General features: G+C 44.0%; 1 protein-coding gene across 3 annotated transcripts in view; it reads left to right on the top strand.

Annotated features, from left to right (window-relative positions):
* The first annotated feature begins 3,134 nt into the window (after positions 1–3,134).
* The window catches only part of LOC147428565 (calcineurin B-like protein 1), a 119,423-nt gene continuing 99,855 nt past the window's right edge, over positions 3,135–22,702 (top strand). Inside the window, exons 1-3 of one of the 3 annotated variants that reach the window (XM_086497187.1) lie at positions 3,135–3,256; positions 3,543–3,656; positions 4,398–4,546. In XM_086497187.1, coding sequence (XP_086353313.1) covers positions 3,562–3,656; positions 4,398–4,546 — 244 coding nt within the window. In that variant the 5' untranslated portion in view covers positions 3,135–3,256; positions 3,543–3,561. Of the gene's footprint in view, positions 3,657–4,397; positions 4,547–22,702 lie in introns of all 3 variants that reach the window. The other 2 variants (XM_086497186.1, XM_086497188.1) reach the window with 2 other exon arrangements.

Raw genomic sequence — 22,702 nt, forward strand, 5'->3', positions numbered from 1 at the left:
ACATAAGCAAACAATGCTCTAGACAGAAATTTGAACAGTTATGAATACTTATATAAAGGGGACATGGATGACATCTATCAGGTGTGTTCTATACCTATATTCCATGACTAAACAAAAGTATTGATGATTTTTTTGTTTACAGGATGGCTGCAGGTAAGGATTTCGACTTCTTTTATCTTTGGATTCAAGTACTGTTCGATCAACATTGGGCAAGGAGATTTCTTCTACTGATGTTACTTCATTTTTATATCGTAGATGTAATAAAATATCAAATTCCATTTCAAATGTACATGTTTTTTTTGGGTAAAAAATATGTATGTAATCACTTTTATTAAATCTCTATCATATCTCTTTTGGAATATACTGTTGAAATTGTGAATAAAGTATATAGATTAATACTCCAACACACACCTCTTTTGAAAGTCACTTCATTGTAACCATCCTTGACACATTATTACACATAGATGAAGCATTGCACATTAGAAAATACGCACATTCTACACTACAACATTTTAGGCACTAAAGATTACAACAATTTGGGCATTGTGGGAATATGTTGTGTAACAATACATTTTTAATACCCCCATATCTTGCTATCTATAATTCAATGCGATAGGCCGAATGGTTTGAGCTACTAGTATTCCCAAAGCTAAAAAAACAAAACTAATGCTCATGCCTTTGCCAATGTGAGGCCAAAAATTGCAACCAAACTTATCTTTCAATTTACAAGTTGACTTCAATCTACAAGTTGAAAGCTGGAATCTAGTGAGTATTCAATGATAAAAAGCAAAAAAAAGATCTAGGCGGTGTCCTATTTAAGGCGATGGTCACATGCTGCATAGCTACCTATAACTTTGACAATAAGTATGCCTGACTCGTGGTCACATGAAGCATTGGACATGACATACTGGAACTAAGCCCAACTTATTGGAACTATGCCGATTTTGGCATAGTTGCACAAATATGCAAGGAACACCCTTAAATGTTTGGCACCTTTCAACGACACCCTTCTATGTATGTTTGGCACCTTTCGGTGGATATATCAACTACTTTTATCTTCATAAGAATGCGGTAGCAGCTTTGACTCGCTTTCATGGGCTCAGTGCCATTGCATTCTCTTTCTCTCAGTTCTCTCCATGGCATTACTAGGTGTTGTCGTTTTCCCTAGCAATGTGGTGCCAAGTGACTAAGACAAAGGTGTTACATGGTTGCCTCAATTGCCTTTACTTATCCATTGCTGATAACTAGCTCATACTGACTCTGCTCTAGGATTATTCACTTATCATCAAGATTCCTCTTACTTCCAACTGAAAATTTTCCCCCAACCTTAGGATGGATTGTTCATTTATCTCTCACTCATTTGATTTACTAAAGTGTCATTTAGAGGAATCGAACTTAGATTTGGTAGGCTACAACAACCAATGACGATTGCTCAAGACCACTCCCACTTCATGAAATTTTGTGATAACTCTCACTATAAAAAAAAGTAGCTACATAGCCTGCCATTGAAACGAGTGCCGTAATCTCCTCTACCAGACAACATACTCAACTAACACAGCTTGATAGTGTCATCTGATGTGAGCAATACATAGACACTCTATGTATCAACAAGTAGTACATAGACTGTCCTTTGTTGTCCAACAATTGCAATATCCTCTAGATTGCATATTGTTCCAATGCTACTCAAAGTGCATTCACAAGCACTACTTGGCAGGTTCGCTACAATAAAGGCCGATTTTGTAAGAAACTTCAAGAGGAGAATCAACAGATTCTCCTCTTCCTTTCCTTTTTAAAAATCATATGTGACGATTCATTCTCCTATTGCTTTCTTTTTAAAAGTCGTAAAAGATTCTTTCCTATTTTCTTTTTTCCTCCACTAGCTCGGTCCTTGTTTAATTCATTAGTTTACAAGATTGCTCCCACTTGAAGCTTATCTCTCACCTTCCAACTTGAGATTCCTACCCATTAAAAATGGGACTCAAGATTTGAACTCAGACTCGCTAGTAAAATGATTTTAATGAAGATTCCGTAACCAGTCGAGCACACATGCGACATTGCACAAACAACCATCCACTCATGTATAAAAAAAAGCCGGTTTGACCCCGCCTGCCTGCCATCGACGCCGGGTGCCACCTGGCACCCTCATGGCCTTCGGCTTCGCTTGATTGCTGTTGTCGCCTGGTGACGATTTTCATGCCTTGCCTTGCCTCCCCCGTCGGTCACCATTTTCTGCCATCACCCGGTGCCATTTTCCTACCTTGCCTCCCTGTCGATCACCATTTGCCTGCGAGCCCGCTCTGCGGCACCCCTTCCCGTTCCTTTTTGTTTGCGAGAGGGGATCTTCCTCTTCTCACTTATAAAGCGTCTGACTACAGTCTACGCCCTTTTATTTGCCTTTATATTGTAAATTCTTAGGCCCCTGTCACACTGGGCCGCCTGTCCAGCCTGAATTTTTGGAGGTGGGCACCCAATTGGTGTCACACTGAGTTATATTTTAAAAGTTGGATCCTTTCCTCAGCCAACACCCGTAGGCCAGGTGTTTGACCATCCGGCGTTCGCGCTGACGTTCAAAGTTCAAGACCTACAACGTGCGTTTGCACCCTACTTTTTAAGAGATGGCCACTACTTTGAGAAGTTGGCCTGGCTAGTGAGGCCAGCCATCTGACAAACGTTTTGAGCCCAAATCCACTTTTTGGCGGACGAATGAGGCGGCGCCACATCTGCTTGTCCGCACTTTGGGTGCCCTAGTGTGACAGGGGCCTTAGGCCCCTGTCAGACTGGGGCATCCGCCCCTCTCAATTTTCTTGGTGGCCAGCCCCTCTCATGTCACACACAATTTCAAAGAAGTAGCGGCCCGTCTGCAGCAACAAACCAATGCTCACCAAATGCGGAAACGGCCGCACTGCACGCTGACGACGAGAGCTCAGGGCCTGTCATCTGCTCCCCCGCGTCGCCTTTTGCAGATGGCCATGGAGTGCAAGAAGTTGGCCGAGGGGTGATGCCCGCCCACCTGACAAGGCCTCCGGCCCAAGTTCCCCTTTTCGCAGAGCCAATAGCTGCTCGCCACCTCGGAGTGGCCACCTCTTGCTCGTCCCAGTGTGACAGGGGCCTTATTGTCTGGACAATCGATCATTCAAAACGTCGACTGCGCGGTTATCGAATTATGTTTTTAATCGCCTGCTTTTCGTACTGATCCATGTTACCTGCTTTCGCTCTCTCCCGTCATTGTTTTAAGCGCTTACGCTCTAACACGCAGGTGTGTTTCTTCTTCCTAGACCCTTCGCATATGCTGTAAGTCTGCGTCCGTGCGTGTACGCTCGATTTTCTTTCATTCTTGCGAGAAGTCTGCAGATTATCTGTAGTCTTCACCGCGCTTAGTTCAAGATTCTCTAGGGATTGATTGTAGTTTGAAAAGGCGTGTCTTGCCAGACAGAGAACCCACTGCTCAGGGATGCGCAACTTGTCATCTTGTTTGCTTGATGATGACCACCGTTTTAATGCTTAATTCCTTTTAAAGCGCTGGAGGGGAGGGATTTGTGCAGGGCATGGGTGGATGCACTAATGATGGTCAAGTCAGACTCTTTGGGGGGACCTTCGATTGCACAGTCGAAGAGTCCCTTTATCTCTTCTTCATCGTCACGTCTGCATACCCAATGGTACCATTTGTCTATTTTTTAGTTCTCATTAAGGTTTCTGTTTTATGTGCTGGCAAATCTACGTTCACAAGTAGCAGTTTGCAGAATATTGCAGGGCTGTTTCTTTGTTTTTTCCTTTTATTCGGTAAGTATGCTGTCTAGAAAATTGAAAAGAATGATGTTTTGGATTAATGACTATGGAATGCCAGAAATATCTTGGATTATTGCTTTCACTTTGTAGATGCTCGTAGTAACTACAGTAAGCTGCTATGGGTGCGAACTTCAGCCTCTACACTTACATATCTTTCAAAATATTTACAGCAGATTGCTTCAAAGATATTATAATTCTTAGCCTCTATAGTAAGCTCCGATTTGAGAAAAGTCAGCTAGCTAGACTGGCTGTGGTCTGACCTTTAAAAAAAAAAGTGAAGTAACATTCTGCTATGCACATATTAAATTTTTTAGTCATCTTTTAGCTCCAAGATATAGATGTAAAGTAGGGTATTAGCTGTTGCTTGACCTTCAATAAGGTGATGTTTGGGGAGAGTTTGTTAGTCGAGGAGTAGCAACAGTGGATTACAAACTTAATTGTTTAAATACCTCGTATGTCTTATTAGGGTTATGAGAGAGGGCATGGTACATATGCATATACAATTATCACATTGTTTGCTATTATATTCCCGCCATTTACTGTTTCTTTTCTATAAATATTCAAATATATGTGTAAGCAAACAGAAGTAATCGTATGTTCTTTCCTTGCAGCCGCAAAGGGTGGAAAAGTTTTTGGTCATACTGGTATGCGGCAGTATTGGACTATGCTGTTTCAATCTTTATGGGATGTTTTGGTTCAAAATGCTTGAAAGAGCCTCCAGGTTATGAAAACCCTGCTATTCTTGCTGCAGAAACAGCATGTAAGCAACTTGAATGGTGCCTGTTATTGAGTGGTAGTGCTTGTGTCAAGATTGTATGTTTTGCAGACAAGCCATTTACAGATTTATCTGTATGTGAACCTTGTTACATCTTATCTGGTCACTTGAAACTCCAAATTTTTACGTGTTCCAAGTTAAACATGCTTCTATTGTGGGGAATTGTGCATAAGCTTTCTTTGATGATTGGGACCTTGAAGTAGAATTTGTTGCTTTCTTGTTCACAAATTTTCATAATTGTGGAATGCCAAAGTTACCTTGAATAATATTAAGCTTGAATAGAAACATCCCTCTTCCCTCTCTTCTTTACACTCACTACATCGCTTTACACACATTCTTGATTTCTTGGGCTCTCATTTTTTGATTTTCTTGGTCCACATGGAGAGATTAGAATTGGAGCTTAACATTAACCATGCAATAAAAAGGCAGACAATCCTGTGATTGTGGTTAATCGACAACCCACAAACAAGATCAAGAAGCTAGAGGCAGAATGCATTGCATTGAAGTCATGGGTGAAGAATCAAGATGAAGTGTTTACAAAGCTCAAAGCTCCAAGCCCGAGTTAGAAGAAGTGCAAAAGATCCAAGATTTGAGGAGGGAGAAATCTGACCCAACATTATGGAAGAGGTAAAGAGAACTAAAGAAGACATGCAAAATCTACAAGCTAATAAGGAAGAGCTCACAAAGGCAATAACCGAGAGTCTAAAGGCAACAAGAGATGGCTGGATAGAAGTAGTGAAGAAGAACCTCTGTAAAGGACCTTGGATCATTGCATGGTGGAGCTCGGAGAGGCAAGGTTGGAGATCGAGGACAACGCTCCGATCACAGCGGAGTTGTTGGGTGACATGGTCAATGGCGAGGGCATAGGAGCGAGCAAGGCAGCAGCATTGGGTGCGATGCAGGACAAAATTGGAGGGGCTACTGGCGACATCTTGAATGGAAGAGGAGAGCTCCTGCAGGGAAACACAGAGGGGACACGTTCCATCAAGGGCACGCTCTCAATCCAGCTAGGTGATAGAAGCAACCCAAAAGGAGCTACAATTAGTGCAGACCACGATTGAAGAGGAGAAGGACATGCTCGTTGGCTCATCATATGAGTTATGGGGATTGTAGAGTGGGGCCGATTTCACTTGAGAATGATGGGAGAATGCTATTTTTTGAAGCTTGGGTATGCAGCGTGCACAAGAATGTCCCTCTCCTTTTGCCAAAGCTTAGAGGGCGGGACGAGATGCTACAAAAAGGAGGGCATTCATACTCCATCCAATTTAGGGATGAGGAGGCATGTTACGTTCATGAGGAAGAGAGTTATCCTTTGCGGTTGGGAGGAAGCTTTGATTTTTCTTGATGATGTCTTGACTCCTCACACGGATTAGAAAGAACATCGGAGAGCATGCATGCAAAGAGTACTACAAGCCACAAGGAAGGGGAAGAAGGTCTTTTACAGAGATGGCTCATTGATGGTCTGTTGGCAGAGAGAGTCACATGAAAATGCGTTTTACCCCTCCAAACAAAATGAAACATGAAATGCTCGAAAGGTACTTGAAACAAGGGAACAAAATGCGTTTTCTAGGTTCAAAAAAATAAATTCAGCCATTTAGTGTGTGATGTGCAACATATTTTACCACCTGTGTGATTGTGTATGTAGGATTTCGCCAGCTACCACACTCCTAAATATTATGTTTCCCATAGCCTCTATAAACATATGTGTTTCGTCTTGGCATTTTTGAAACGGAATGCCTGGAAACAACGAAACAACTAAATACCCAAAACGTTTCTTGTTACACCATCAGCAAATTTGTTGTATATGGCCTTGGGACACATGTTAGCCCACCTATGGAGATACACATTGCAGTTCACAATTGCAATGGTTCACGATGGATGACTAGAGTATGTGATGCAGGAGAGAGGATGGAGTGGTATCAATGAGCGGTCAACCATAAGATGACCACGAGAGGGCACCTTGAGAGGCTAGAGGGAGTCGTAGCTCACGACTCAAAGCTCAGAACATGTTTTTTAGCTTGCTTCCTAAAACAGAATGGTTGTAAGGTGCAGCGGAAGTGAATGTTGAACTTTGCTCAAGATGAGTGCTCCGAACTGTGCTCAAGGGTTCCTTTTACTTACGGAAGGGAGAGCCTTCCGTTCCTTTAGTGAGAGAGTGCAAATGATCACAAACAAAGTGGTGAACACTGTGAATGAAGGTGCATGAGACTGAGAGATAAAGAGAGAAGAATACGACATCAGAATGTTGTCAAACCCTCCTCCGAAGGCCCCACTCTCTATGGCGAGAGCGGTCTACTATTGATTGCACAAATCTCTACAATGCTTTGGACTTGCCGACGATGTAGACGACGATGAGGACGACGACGAAACGGACTGAAATCTGAAAACGCTAATGGCTGAAATCTGCAAATCTTGTATCTGCTTTTTGACTCTATGTCGGTGACGATGTCGACGACGACAATGCGACGACGACTCGCTGAAAATGCAGATGCTGAAATCTGCGTTTTCCGGGCTGAAACTGCAAACTACGTTGGATCTGACCATGCGGCAAGGATCTGCTGCGGGAAGGTGAGATCTGCGGGGTTCGGGACTTGTTTTGCGGAGTCTTGATGCTGAAAACTGAAAACGCTGGTCTATATGCTGAATCTGTTGCGGTAGATCTGCAAAACGCCAAGGGCTGATCTACAAACCAAAAACGCTAGGGCTGAAAACTGTTCTGCTGCGGGGAATTTGCTAACGCTAGGGCTGTTCTGTGGTCTTGTTGTCGCCAGGCTGCTGTAGTGAAAAAACGTGGGGCTGATCTTGGTCTTGGTGCAAAAATGCTAGGCTTGCAGCTGGTGCAAAAAACGCTAGGTTTGCTTGGGGGGGGGGGGGGGGGGGGGGGGGGGGGGGGGGGGGTTTCCTGCTGAGAAGTTGCCTATTGAACCGAAGTTCCTGTTGCCTCTTCTGCAAGAAAGTGCTAGCGCTAGGGTTTCTTATATACTTCCTTGCAAAATTGCCCTACCTAGTTCCCAACAAAAGTCACTTAAAAATAATAAGTGAAAAATGTCAAAAATAGGGAAAATAGGTCTATGCACTGTAAAAATGCTCATGATGGGTTCTGATGGTCATGCTGTGTGCAACTAGAGGATATGCATCTACTCTAAGTGTCTGGACATGCACGTACTGCGAACAAACTCACAAAAGTGCCAGATCACTTCCTAATCTAACTGAACTGAACCCATGTCATAAAGTAGCTTGTCCACGTACACATAGGGTTAGATGTGACGTGACAATGGTATACATAGGCTTATTTTACTTCTCACGATCGGGATGGCCATATGGGACTAGAGAGGAGGATATGGGGCCACCATATGCAATGCCTATCTAAGGAGATCATGTATATTCCACCCTAGACGTGGTCTAAGGGTCTTGCTTATGTGTGAGTTCAATGTCCATACACCAAGCAGACAATGTGAGATATATGATTGTGTGGATAGTGAAGGCAGAGGATGTGTGGCTGCGCACACAATTGAGAGTTTAGTGTGGGATGGAGGTAATTATGGAGACCACTTAGTGGAGTTGAGAGCATGCCACTGTCTCGTTGTATATAATGAGATGGCAAAATGACAAGGACGAGAGGATTGACATGCTTCCCACATGGAGGACAAAAGGTGTAGCGGTAGACTATGTAATTTGGTCACTAGAGGCCATAGGCTTGGTCACATCTTTGACTGTCTCCCCACGTTCTATTGAATCCGACCATACATATTGACAATCTCCCTCGCAGGCGCACAAAAACAATACGTGCCCCTACGACACAGACTTCGTATCCCGCCATCTTCTTCACCCCTGATCTTTTGTACATTTGAATTTCTCGAGATTCAGAGTATGAGACTCGATACGAAGCTCGTATAGACGGAGCACTACCAGGAATTATATCAATCGGATGATGTATTGGTCTACGAGGAGGTAAGGTGCTCGGGAAATCATCAGGAAAAAGATCCAAGTATGGTTTCTAGAAAGGTTGCTCAAGATAAGCTGTTGGCTTTGGTGATGGTTTGGATTGGAGTGTATCAGGTGTGGCGTCATTGGTGCTACGTATCATTAAAAGTGCTGTGAAGATATCGGGTTTTCGTACCATCCGCTTAACTTACAGTGCAGAAACAACAGCTACCGGCTGTACTTGGAATAAGCCATCCTAAGTAATAATCTGATCATCCTTACAAAGGGTTATGGTGTCCTCGGAAACTGATAAGAGAATCATATTGATATAACCAACATTGGCCAAGAATCATATCGTAAGTGGATAATGGCATTACTTCGAAAGAAGGCTGTCTTGATAATCTTGGACGTCAAAGGGCAATTGCTGAACAATTGTGTTACACGTTAAAAATGAACCATCTGCTAACTCAACATCGTATGGTTGAGTACTCTGAACAATAGGCAATTGTAGTCGATGCACAATGTTGGTGCTCACAAATTTATTGGAACATCCGCTATCGACCAAAATGTTAATTGGTTTGCCATTAATGAAGCCAAGCAGACTTAAGACTTGATTGGACAAGGTGTCTGGTACTGGCTTAGCATTATTGACATTTTTCATAAGAAATGTAGCCACCTTTGAAACGCGTATTGTATTAACTATACGCTTACCTTTGTCTTGCTGTGAAGTAGCAGATTGCTCAGGATTGAAAGGTAACATTGAAGGTGTCTCTGCATTAGCGTTTCGTCTCAGATTAGACGGTTGAGGTTGCTTATCACATTAGAACCATCGATGTGGTCCACTACAAAGTGTGCATAATCCATCTTTGGATGGATGTGAACTCGACTGTTGTGGAGGAGGGCCAGAAGTTGAAGCTTGATTGCCATACGAACGTCTGTCCTGATAAGAATTTTGCTGAAAAGATTGTCGGCCTCAGCGACGTCGATTGAAATTAGACCGATCATTTTGAAAATTTGGTTAACCATTCTGCGCTCTAGGACTCCAAACAGTAGACAGTGACAAGGAACTAGCAGTTGATTGGGACTGCGAAACATTAGAATCACTGTGTGATCGGCTGCCTGAATAAGAGATCTCACGTTGTTTTCGAAAAGAGGCACGGGATTCGCAACCATGTGGGCGATCACCGGCTCGACCAAGCGGAAAGTTGTCTCTACGAAAGTCTCCTAGCCGTTCCCATAAGTGATGGCATCTTCAACAGTAGGGGGGTTAGCCTTATGTACATCGTCTTGCAAGGTGGGCTCAACAAGTTCATCGACGAAAAAATGTGATTTATCACTGGGACTAAGTGTCATTACCTCTAAGTTCAATCGTTGGAACTGAGATACATAAGCAGCCACAGAGCTTGTTTGCTTTAAGTGGAGCTGCACAGAGCGTGCATGAAAGTCGGCACTTGCTGGCACGAAGGCTTTGCACAATGCACGCTTAAATTTTGCCCACATCGGCGTTTGTTTGCCTAAGGTCACCCTATTTTGCCACCAGAGGAAGGCAATGTCTTTAAGGAGACTAGTAGCTAAAGCTACTTTTTTCTGTTTCGATATGTCCAAATTATTGAAATAAGTGTCCATTTTAAACGTCCACTGGTCAACCGTTCGCTTATTGCGGCGGCCATCATAAGGCTCCGAGGGTTTATTGTCTACTTTCTTTTTATTACTTTCTATGATTAAGCGAAATAGATATTTTAGTTCATAACCTCATCAAGTGGATCTGGCATTGGTTGATCTTCGCCGCACACGGATGAAGCAGAACTCGAATCTTGCTTAGATGTTGGTTGCGTAAGGGCTTTGACTTCATCTGATAAAGACTGGAGCATGGATTTGAATTGGGCTTGACGTGAAGCTCGGGCCGCAAATTGTTGCTGAATGGCGGCCAACTGGGCGGTGCCATCCACCTGTCCCTGCTTTGTCCCTATAACCGACATGGCGAGCTTACAACTCGTACCTGGGTGAGGCTAGAAAGGACCACCCTGTAGCCAGGGTTGGAGGTGTGTGTAACGGCTCAGCAAACTTGGCAAATAGTGGGTTGTCCTTCGTAAGCCTCTCGATTTTGTTGAGCTTTGGGGTAAGTGGAGTATAGTCCGGCACAATCTCCTCAGAATGAAATGGAACCAGTGTATGTGTAGTCTAGATCTCTGAGACGCTGTCCACGAAACAGGCTGGGATGTGGTATGCGAAAAAGGGAAAACGAGTCAAGATGAACTCATAATGGGGTAATTCCTCCTGCCACACCTGATAGTAAGCCACTAAATAGACCACCGTTGATAACCAAAATGACGCTGAGAGATGTGGACCAAGTACTCTCTTTCCAAAGGGTTTGGAAGATTGGGAGAGTATGTAGGTGATGGAATGTCTGCGGGTAGGTCCGGAACTAGCTGCTCGGGAACTGGTGCGGGAATGGGTGCTGGTCCAGGGATTTCTGCAGGTTCTGGCTCTGGGGAATCTATAATTTCAGGTTTCGGAGAATCAGATCTGATGATTACCTTGCGAGCAGGAGAATTTTCGGGCAATATTTCCTCCAGAATATCGTCTATATAGGAGAGGAAGGGAATTGGCACGTCAAAGTCATCATCCGCCATGTCCAAGCGTGCTCAATAATGGCTCTGAGCGTAAGAATATGATCTAGAGTCGAATAACGTCTCTTGAATCCAGCTTGTCCTGTTGCCCTTATGCCCTCATTCTCTGCCCATCTACTTGGTTTTTGTTCCAGAATGGATGTGTACAGTCGGGTCAATGTGTGACCCACCATAATGGTACGGTAGTTCTCGGGTATCATAGGATCCCCTGACTTGAAAATAGGTACGATAGTAGATAGTTTCCAGGATTCAGGTAATCCTTCACACATGACCCGATTAAACAGACAAGCAAGGACTTCTGAAAGTAGATCCCTTGCATGGATCAAATGTTCTGCTACTAGACCCTCATGATCATATGCTCTTCTTGTCTTCATCTTATCAATGGCTTTTTCCACCATTTCCGTAGTAAAGAAAGTACTAGTAGCAGGGCATGGCTCTAGTGGATCTGGTAGTGGAGGCTGTCCAGATACCATATATAATGATGTTACATATTGACCCCAAATCTCAGGAGAAGTAATCGTCGGAGGCGGTGAGTGCTCGTGAAATAAGCGCCAGGCCTCATGTGAGTCCTGACTCAAGAAGAGCTGATATAAATCCTTCTCCAGTTTGGCTAAAAATGCCCTTTTCTTGCGACGTACTATACGCCGAAGAGCAATCCGAGACTGCTTATATGTGATGATCCCAAGTGTAAGCTCTTTCTGTACTTGGATTCTCGTCTCTCCGCATTCCTCGTCATACCAACTGTTCTGAGGCATGTTCCCAGATCCTCTCTTCGGATCAGGTTGAGTATGTGGGTATGCCTCTTGTGCTGCTCCATGTAGTATCTCTGTTAACTGAGAAGTAATCTCCTCTACAGTATATACTGGCTCGGCTGCCCACATCCTATTATAGATCTTTGCCACATAGACTGAATCAGTCTCTGGTGTGAAAGTATATTTTGTGTGTGTCTTCTTCCTTGGTACTTGAGAGGCATTGTATTGGAAGGAGATTGATAAGGTGAAGAGAGCATGATCCACTGCAATCCCAACTGGTCTGGGTCCCACCTTAAAGTCCTCGATACTAGAAAGAAAGCTTGGCGAAGTCATGACATAATCCACTGTGCTGGCCCCATGTCTGTGCGGGAAGCATGTGAATCCCCCAGATAAAGGGAAATTCTCTAGACCATTAAGTATGGCCAAACCATGTGTAGTTGGCATCTCCATGAGATGTCTACCATATTCAGTGTGTTCTTTATCCTGTGAGTTTCTAGTAAGCCCCCTCTGTGATAAATCCACTTCTCTGAGCATTTCCTCAGAGGTATCATAGAATACTGCTTGAGAGTTGGCCGTTCTGGCATTGAAGTCTCCTAAGAGAACGATGTCTCCATCTCTAGAAAACTCCCATATGTCATTACTCAATATGGAGAAAGGGGACTGTCCTTTAGGTGAGGAGTAGACTGATGGGGGGGGGGGGGGGGGAGAGGGGCTTCTATTCAGGAATTGATGAGTCATGCGAAACGGGGTTTTGCCATTCACTCTGGGAGTTTGACCTACCCCACCGATGAGATCATGACACAAAGAGCCGAACAGACTTCGACAAATGAAAGTAGAAAGAGGAAGAGCAACCCAGAAAAGAAAGATGCACGACCCAAACTTATTCCTCAGGAGAGAGCTCGCTTCATCAAGGAAGGGAAGTGGTTTGGATGCGGGGAAACTGGACATATCTCTGCGAAGTGCCCTAAAAAGGCGCAGAAAGGATAGAACGACAAGGACGACGAGAGGCTTGAGAGGTCGAGAGCAGCTAAGGAACGTGGAAGAAAAGGCAATATGAAAACATGACTAGTTCCAGATTGCGTGGGTACCGATCCCAGCACGTTGGATGAGAGTACAGAACTTTGCCGAGCTTGGGGCAAAGTGAAAGACCAAGAAGCCGTGATCTTCTTTGATGGAGGAGCCAAGGCCAACTTCATTTCACCGGAATTGGCGGCGCGGCTCGAGATCACTCCCGATTGGATGGGACCACTTGCGGAGGCAGTTCTAGCGGCACCCAGCAGGGACATAGCCATTACACCTGTCATTGGCAAACTTCGGTTGCATTGTCAGGGGTATTTGGGGCATGAGGACTTTTACATAATGCCTTTGGAAGGTTGTGATGTTCTCTTGGGAATTCCCTGGTATCACAAGAACAACGCCGTGGTCGACTATCGGGCGAGGAAACCAACATTGACCACAGAGAAGGGCAGAATCATTGTACTTGACATTAAACTTAACGGCAAGTTTGTCCCTATTGTATCGGCTTCGGTCATTTCAAAGTTAATGAAATCCAGTGTGTTTGTTTACTCGATCTTTATGAAAGAGTTGAGTGATGAGGATAGGACAAATATGTTTGAACTTGATAAAGAACACCAAGATTTTCTCCACTCATGCCGATTGCTTCTCAGTGGGCCTAGGCGAGTTACCACCCGCTCGTCTTGAAGATCATACCATTGATCTAATACTTGGAAGCACACCATTGGACTGGCCACCTTACCGTGTGAGCCGAGCTCCGAATGAAGAGATTATAAACCAAGTGAAAGACCTCTTGGAAAAGGGTCTTGTCTAGCCTAGTACTTCACCGTATTGCTCTCCAGTGTTGTTGGTTTTGAAGAAAGACGGATCTTGGAGAATGTGCATCGATTATAGAGCTCTCCACAATTTCACCATCAAGAACAGATTTCCGATTCCTAGGATCGATGATATACTCGACAGATTACAGGGATCCTCGTGTTTTAGCAGGATTGATTTGAAGAGTGGATATCATCAGATCCGAATCGCGTCAGGAGACGTCTACAAGACAGCCTTTCAGACGACTTTTGGGTTATTTGAGTTTTTGGTGATGCCTTTTGGCTTAACCAATGCTCCTGCGACATTGGATGATGGACATGATTTTTTGAGAGTACAGGCTATTTGTTGGCACTTTCTTTGACGATATCATTGTTTTCTCCAAGAATGAGGCAGAACATAGAGATCATCTGCCTCAAGTCTTTTAGGCATTGCGAGATCACAAGTTGGTGATTAATGCAAAGAAAAGTGAAATTTTCCTACCAGAGATACACTTTTTGGGACACATTGTGTCAGCAGGAGTGCAGATGGATCCGGCCAAGATAGAGACTATCCGTGATTGGCCCGATTTGAAGAATGTCCATGAAGCTAGAAGCTTCTTGGGATTGTGTTCGTACTACAGGCGGTTCAATCAAAAGTTTGCAGAGGTTGCTTCCCCTTTGCATATCTTGACATAGAAAGGAGTCCCTTTCTCGTGGGGACCCACAGAGGTGACTACCTTTCAGACTTTGAAAGAGAAATTGACTAGGTGACCAGTTTTGACTTTGTCGGACTTGCAGAAGTCATTCGAAGTATATTGTGATGCTTGTGGTCATAGTCTGGGTGCGGTCTTAATGCAAGAAGGCCATGTGATTGCTTACGAGAGCCGATTGTTCTCAAGGCCGGAATTGACAACTCAGATTTATGAGAAAGAGCTTTTGGCGGTTATCCATGCTCTTACTCAGTGGCGGCACTACCTACTCGGAGCGGATTTTACTGTCTTTACAGACCATCAGAGTTTACGCTACTTCTTGTCACAGAAGCAGCTATTGGAAAAGCAGATGCGGTCGGCGAACATCTTGTCACAGTTTCACTTCCAGATTGTCCATGTTTAGGGACAGAAGAATTTGGTGGCAGATGCTTTGTCTCGGAAGTCGTTGGTTTCGGCTATTTTTGCGATACATCATAGGAGCTTCGAGGATATGGTTGACCAGTATGCCACATATACGGATTTTGCAGACGTTTTTACACGGATACGGGATGGGGAGACAGTAGCAGGATATTCCATTCGAGATGGCTACTTGATGAGGAAAACCATGTTGTGCGTTACACAGCCGTTGAGGGAAAAGGTTATGACTGAATGCCACTGTCCGTCTTTTACGGGTCACCGCAGCATTGCTACCATCATGAAAGGGGTAGAGAGATACTTCTTTTGGCCGAGACTCAAGAAGGATGTGGACGAGTTTGTGCGCAATTGCTTGGTATGCGAGAAGGTCAAGTTTGACAGGCATAAAGCACATGGATTGTTACAGCCTTTGCCCATACCCACCCGCCCATGGGAAAGTATTGCAATGGATTTCATTTTTCATCTCCTGAGAACACAGAGTGGTTACGATGGTTCTGGACTGTTATTGACAAATTTAGCAAGCAGGCTCATTTCATTCGAGTGAAGAAAACAGTCAAGTTGGATCACTTAGCGAGACTGTTCGTGGCCCAGATTTTCAGATTACATGGCACGCTTGAGACGATTGTCTCCGACGGGGACCCCGGATTTACGAGTTTGTTTTGGAAGGCAATTTGGGAGAACATTGGCACGCGGTTGCAGTTCTCGTCATCTTTCCACCCGTAGACTGTCGGGCAATCTGAGATTGCCAATTTAGTGGTTTTAGATTTATTGAAGTCTTATATCTCGGATCAGAAGACTCAATGGAAAAAGTATCTACCTTTGATGGAATTTGCCTACAACAACACGATACACTACACTCTTCGACGGGGAAGGCGCCATTTGAGATTGTTGAAGGTGCTGCGAAGGCTCCACCCTTCCTAAGCACGAAAGATAAGATTTTTGAAGGTGATCAGTATACGCGTGACTTAGACACAGCTTTTGCCAAGGTCCGTGAGGCTTTGCAGAAATCTTAGGAAAGACAGAAAAAGGCAGCGGATCGCCATCGTTGCAATTTGAAATTGAAGGAGGATGATTGGGTGCTCTTACGTTTTGAGAAGGCACGCTTGAGAAAGAAAAAGGAAAAGGAGAGGCTTTTTCCAAAGCTTAGTATGCGATACTACGGACCTTTCCAGATCTCCGAAAAGATCAATGATGTCTCCTTCCGATTGAAACTGCTTGACACTTGGAGGATTCACAATGCATTTCATGTGAGTCTCTTGAAGCCTTTCAAAGGTGATGTGCCTGAAGATGGGGAGCCTGATGAGCAATCCAAAGTGGAAGAAAACGAGGAGATCCTTGTTCCCGAGCAGATTTTGGCGCATAAGGACAGAAAGAATAAGGGTAAAGTACGAAGGCGGTTCTTGGTTATGTTCAAGAACTATCCTGCATTGGATGCGAAGTGGATGAGGAGGAGGACCTAGCAGATACTCCTCAGATTGTGAACCTTTACCTTGAAGCTTTTGGTTTAGCATAGTCTACTCCAAATCGAACCCCGAATTCAACTTGGCCGCAAATCTGGTGCAGTGGGTTGCACAAGAGGGGAGTTACTCCGCTCCTTTGTCAATAGATGCCTTGATTTTTAGAATACTAGAGTCATTGATGTCTCTTTGAGGTTCAGGGATACTAAGAGCTGATAGTATTTTGGTGTATGACTTTATGAAACGTAATTCCTGAATATGAAACTGATTTGTTCTTGACTTGTTTTTAAGTGTTGGAACTGATAGACGAAATGACTGCAACACTTTAGTCTAAAAGATCTCGAATAGACATGATTGCAATGGGGGTGAATCGGGCATCTTTGAGGTCCCGATTGGATCTAGATGCGATTGCTAACTGCATTGCTGATAAATTATGGTCTAAGATCTGAATGAATGTTGAATGTCATGTTATGTCCTTTGATGTCGTGTGATGTGACTGTCGATGGCTACATGCGCTAGATGTGTGTTCCTAATGCGTCGGTACTAACAATCAGTGTCTGCTAAGATAGTTTATGGCTTTTGTCTGTTTTGCAGGCGTAATTGAGGGCGATTACAATGCTTTCAAGAGGGGGGTATGTCACAAATCTGTGACGTGGCTTCTCGGAACACAGCTACACTGCCCGTAGACAAAGGGGCGACGTGGCTGCCAGGTACTCACACACACACACACACACACACACACACACACACACACACACACACACACACACATGAGGCAGCAGTCCCGGAAAGTGCGGAGCAGGTGACACGTGGCAGGCTGTGGATTTCCGTACTGTTGACGTGGCAGCGCTGTACGACAGCTTTTGGCAGCTTTTGGGTGAGGCTTTATTCTACGCAAATAGAAAGAGAGAGATTGAGAACTCTTTTGCTTTATTTTATTAAAAGCGTAAGAGAGAGAAAGGAGCCTCTGCTTTATTTTATGAGGGCTTTATTCTTCAAAAGCTTTTGGAATTTTAGGCTTTTGATTTTCAGCTTTTGGGGCTCTCCTTTTGGCATCCCTTGTACTCTTTAAATACGTGAGCAGGCCTCTCACAACTCAGAGCATCTGGACGTAGAGTCTGAGTGTGAGCGCGTGCCCGCACTCTTGTACTTTGAACTCAAAATAATACAAAAAGAAATACCGAAAGGGGTGCCATTCTTTGGGGCCAATAACTCTAGGCACGGAACTCCGCTGGGCCAGTGTTGAATCAATTGTGAATTGTGAACTGTTTTGAAGTGGTTATTTGTGCTGTCGCGGTAGATTCTCGACTTGGAGTGTCCAAGTCTGTTACAGAATCGTACAGTAGATTACGTCAGCTATTTAGGTCAGAAATCTACGTTCGAGGTAGTTACGAGATTCAAGAAGCGTGTACGTTTCGCGGACAATCCCAACTCATTGTCACCTTAAGATAGCTCAAAGAGTTCCCCTTCCTCCCACTCCAGTGAGGAGGACGAGAAGCATTAGAAGTAGAGAAACACTCGAAAGAGCAAGAAGAACAATCGAACATAGAAAAGCAGATCTCGGAAACACCGAAAGCATTCTGACAATTCTGATGAGGACACATCGTCGTCGGACAACTCAAACTCGGAGGCGTCAATTGGTGGAAAGAGACGGAGACAGGGTTATCAATCAAACCAGCTTGACCACCTTAAGAAAAAGGGCGGGAAGACTAAGGATTTGAAAGAGGGTGGGCAAGGACTTAAATTTGACACTTGTCGGGTTATAAAGACACCCACAGGAGCTGTCATTGCTCCAAAATCATCATCATCTCATTCAATCCTGTTATTGTTCACAAATAGCAGGTTCTTCCATTCGTTTTATATAGAATTCATGATACTTATCGGTTTCATTCTGGAGCTGTCATTGCTCCAAATTCGTCATCCATTATCATCGATTTCACTTGTTATTTGCACACATCTAGCAAGTTCTTGGTGGTCGTGAGATAGTTAAGAAACAACATGATAGCAATCTCATACATAAATCAAACTCATCTTTGGAAATTACTATTTCAAAGTTCTTTAATTCATACACTTAGTTCATACTGAACACAATGTTTCAATCATCTAGTCATCTCATTCGTCCAAAAGTCTTGATGCACCTATAGATCCCTATGTAGCCATCTCATCGTGCAGGAACTCTTGATGCGTTCACCACAGTTTCTAGACCTCTCATTCATATGGGAATCTTAAAACACTAGAAACATTCAACATGCGTCATCATCCATTCATTCAAATTCATCATTATCTTGTCGTCGTCATCATTATCGTCGTCGACATCGTCTGCAAGTCCACTGCATCTAGACCATTGTACCAGATTTGAGCAATCAATAGCATACACCTCTCTCGCCATAGAGTGGGACCGTTGGAGGAGGGTTTGACAACATTCTGGTGTCGTATTCTTCTCTCTCTCTCTCTCTCTCTCTCAGTCTCAACACCTTCATTCACAATGTTTTTCCACTTTGTTTGTGATCATTTTCACTCTCTCACTAAAGGAACGGAAGGCTCTCCCTTTCGTAAGTAAAAGGAACCCTTGAGCACAATTCGGAGCACTCATCTCGAGCAAAGTTCAACATTCACTTCCGCTGCACCTTACATTGGTACGAGAGCATTGGCAATGTTTTTGTATCACTCAAGGAAAGAACCACAAGAATTTTTTGCTTGCTGCGGTCGCACGTAACCCAAGTCCACTTGGGCGTGTCGATTCCTAATCGTGTTTGTGGTGACGAAGAATTTTCTCCACTAGGAGGTTTTTCTGACCCTTCCTCTTCCCCATCTACGCCACGGTTTGCACCAAATCCGATGGAGGCTTTGGTCAAGACGATGATGGACATGATGTTACAACAAGCGTTGCGCCACCTTGGACCGCGAGCGTGAGCAAGCGCGCTTGGCGGCCGAGGAAAGAAAGGCAGAATTGGATTGCGAGCGCGAAGAAAGACGGTTAGTCTTGGAGCGTGAGCACGAGCAAGCGCGCTTGGCGGCCGAAGAAAGAAGGGTAGCCTTGGAGCGTGAGTGTGAGCAAGCGTGTTGGCGGCCGAAAAAAGACGAGTGGCCTTGGAGTTAGAGCGTGAGGCGCAGAGAGACTAACACATGCAAGAGTTGGTCCTACAGGTACTCACCTTGAAGCCCGAGCCGATCAAAGATGTTGGTAGTTCATCAAGTAGCACAATCTGAGATTCGAACTCCAACAACCCCGTCATTGAGAAGTTGACGTTCAGTAAATATGACGGTAAGATGGATGCTACTATCATTCACTGTTGGTTGCATCAATTTAATGCTTGCTTTGCGACAACTAAAAAGACAAGAAATAGCAAGGTTTTGACGGCAGCCATGTACCTTGCCGGTGATGCCATTAATTGCTACCACGCATGGCAAGAGGTACGTGAAAGGAGCGGCTTTTTCCAGAGCTCAGCATGAGGTATTATGGCCCTTTCCAGATAAAAGAAAAGATAAATGATGTCTCCTTTAGACTCAAGTTGCCCGATACTTCGAAGATTCACAATGCCTTTCATGTGAGTCTATTGAAGCCTTTTAAAGGTGATGTGCCAATTTATGGGGAGCTTGATGAGCAACCCGAAGTGAAGGAAAGCGAGGAGATACACGTTCCAGAGCAGATTTTGGCACACAAGGACAGAAAGATAAAAGGTAAAGCGATTAGGCGGTTCTTGGTTAAATTCAAGAACTATCCTGCATTGGATGCGAAGTGGATGGAGGAGGAGGACCTAGCAAATACTCCTCACATTTTGGAACTTTACCTTGAAGCATTCGGTTTAGCATAGTCTACTCCGATAGAACCCCGAATTCAGCGAGGGTGAATCTAGTGCAGCGGGTTTGCACAAGAGGGAATCACTCAGCTCCTTTGTCAACGGATTACCCCGATTTTTGAATAAAGTCATTGACGTCCCCTTTGGGTTTCAGGGATACTATTGGGTTGACCAATATTTTGTTGTATGACTTTATGACAGGAATTCCCGAAAATGGATATGATTGATTTGTACTTTAACTTGTTTGAGTGCAGGAACTGAAAGACGAAATGAAGGCATTTTGGTCTCATAATCTCTATAGACATGATTGCAATAAGGATTAGTTAATCGAGCATCCGTAAGGTCTGGAATGAATCTAGATGTGATTACTAAATACGTTGCCAATGGTCATGGTCTGAGATAGAATGAATTTTTCTGTGATTTGTCGTGTGATGTCCTGTGATGTCGAGTGATGTCCTATGATTACCTGTGATGTGACTGTCGATCTGTACAAGTGCTAGATGTGTCGTGTCTAGTGCGTCGATACTAAAGTCAGTGTCTACTAAGACAATTAATGGCCTTTGTCTGTTTTGCAGGCGTAATCGAGGGCGATTACAATTCTTTCAAGAGGGGGGTATGTTACAAATTGATGACGTGGCATGTCCAACTCATGGACCTTTGCTGAGGGGCCTAGGTGCCATTAAAGAAGCAAAGAGCATGTTGACGTGGTTGTTGTATAGACTACCGTAAAACGTGTTGGATGCTGATGTGGCAAAATTGTACAGAATTTTGCGATTTCTTCGATTTTCGCGATTTCCTTTTGGCAGTGCTAGCTTTTGGGAGACATTGCTTTTGAAATTTAATGCTTCTGGGGCTCTGCTTTTAGCGACCCTTGTAAAACCTTTATAAGTGACCAAAGGGGGCTCACTCTTCAGAGCATCTGGACGCGGAGTCTGAGAGCGAGCACCCGCGGGCTCAGTTGTACTTTGCACACAGATTAATATAAAAACGTGATGGTTTGTTGTATTTTCGTCACCGTCTATGTGTGTTGCCCTCTCTCAGGACAACAGTATTGCACGATGCACATGACTCTCTCACGGGTGGGCACAGGGGAATGAATACCACTTTGGAAAAAATAGAAAGATTCTTTTATTGGCCTAAAATGCGAAAGGATGTGTTTTGCTATGTCACATAGTGTACTATTTGTCAAAAGGTAAAAGCTCCTCGGGGTAAGCAGTAAGGCCTCTTGCTTCCGTTGCCTATTCTCGATAGATCTTTTCAGGATATTTCCATGGATTTTGTGACTAATCTTCCACCTAGTTTGCATTCAAGGAACACTCAATGTTTGACAATTGTTGACAGTTTCAACAAGTTTTGCATGTTGATTCCTTGTAAGGCCGTAATCACCGCACAAGATGTAGCACGGTTGTTCATTAAGCATTGGTATCCCCTCTGTGGTTTGCCAAAATCGATTGTTTCAGATAGGGATGTTAAGTTCACGTCCAATTTTTGGCGCGCACTGTTCGAAAATTTTGGCACTAGGTTGAATTTTTTCATCGGCTTTTCATCCACAGTCAGATGGTCATATAGAGATTTACAATCAGTTGGCTTTTGATGTTTTGAAGTCTTATGTGCATGATCAACAGTCTCATCGGGAGCTCTATCTCCCATTGATTCAGCTAATTTTAAATGACTCTTTTTCCTCTGCCATTGGTCGAACTCCGTATGAGGCAGCTTTTGGCCGTCCGTACCAGTCACTTTTGACTCGCTCGGTCAGTCAAATGCCTGATGCCAATGCTGAAAGTCAGTCGTTAGATGAGATTTTTTAGAGTGTGAAGCTTCGGCTAAGCAAGGCTCAGGAGTCTTACTCACGAGAGGCTAACAAGCATCGGCAGGATGTTTTGATCAAGGAAGGGGATTGGGTTTATTTAAGAATCATGAAGCAAGGTCTTGAGCAAGTTGGAAAGAAATGTCCTAAGTTGTCTTTCAGAATGTAGCCTAACTCATGGTCAATGCACAACGTTTTTCGTGTTTCTTGGTTGAAAGTGTTCCAGGGAACATCTGTGAAGGACATTTCCGAAGAAGAAGAGCCGGAGATCATTGATGAAGCAGAAGTCATGGAGCCGGAGCAAGTGTTGTTGCATCGGTTTCACCATGGCTCAAAGAAGCAAGTCAGACAATACTTTTTGAAGTTCAAGGATCGAGGAACCCACGAGGCAGTGTGGGTCGATAAAGATTATCCCGAATTGTTGGCAGCCTACAAGGAAGCCATGCAGATCGGTACTAGTATCTCACTTTAAAAAGGAGGGGATGTCACGTGCACATCTAACCCTATGTGCATGTGGACAAGCTACTTCAAGTCCAAGGTTCGGGTCATCTTAAGAAGTGTTCTAGCACCTTTGTGAGTCTGTTCGCAGGCCGTGCATGTCAAGGCATTTAGAGTAGTTGCATGTCCTCTGGTTGCACACAACATGATCATCAGCATTACAATCAGTAGCCATCATGAGCATTTTATAGTGCACAAAACCCATTTTCCCTATTTTAGCCATTTTTCGTTTATTATTAATAAGTGACTTTGTTGGGAAAGTGAGTAGGACAAATTTGCTAGTCTCTTTAAAAGAAACCCAGCGCTAGCACTTTCTGGTAGAAGAGGCAGAAGTACCTGCA

The sequence above is a fragment of the Adiantum capillus-veneris genome, chromosome 23 (assembly GCF_014529385.1).
Source record: "Adiantum capillus-veneris isolate H3 chromosome 23, ASM1452938v2, whole genome shotgun sequence".
Classification (NCBI taxonomy): Eukaryota; Viridiplantae; Streptophyta; class Polypodiopsida; order Polypodiales; family Pteridaceae; genus Adiantum; species Adiantum capillus-veneris.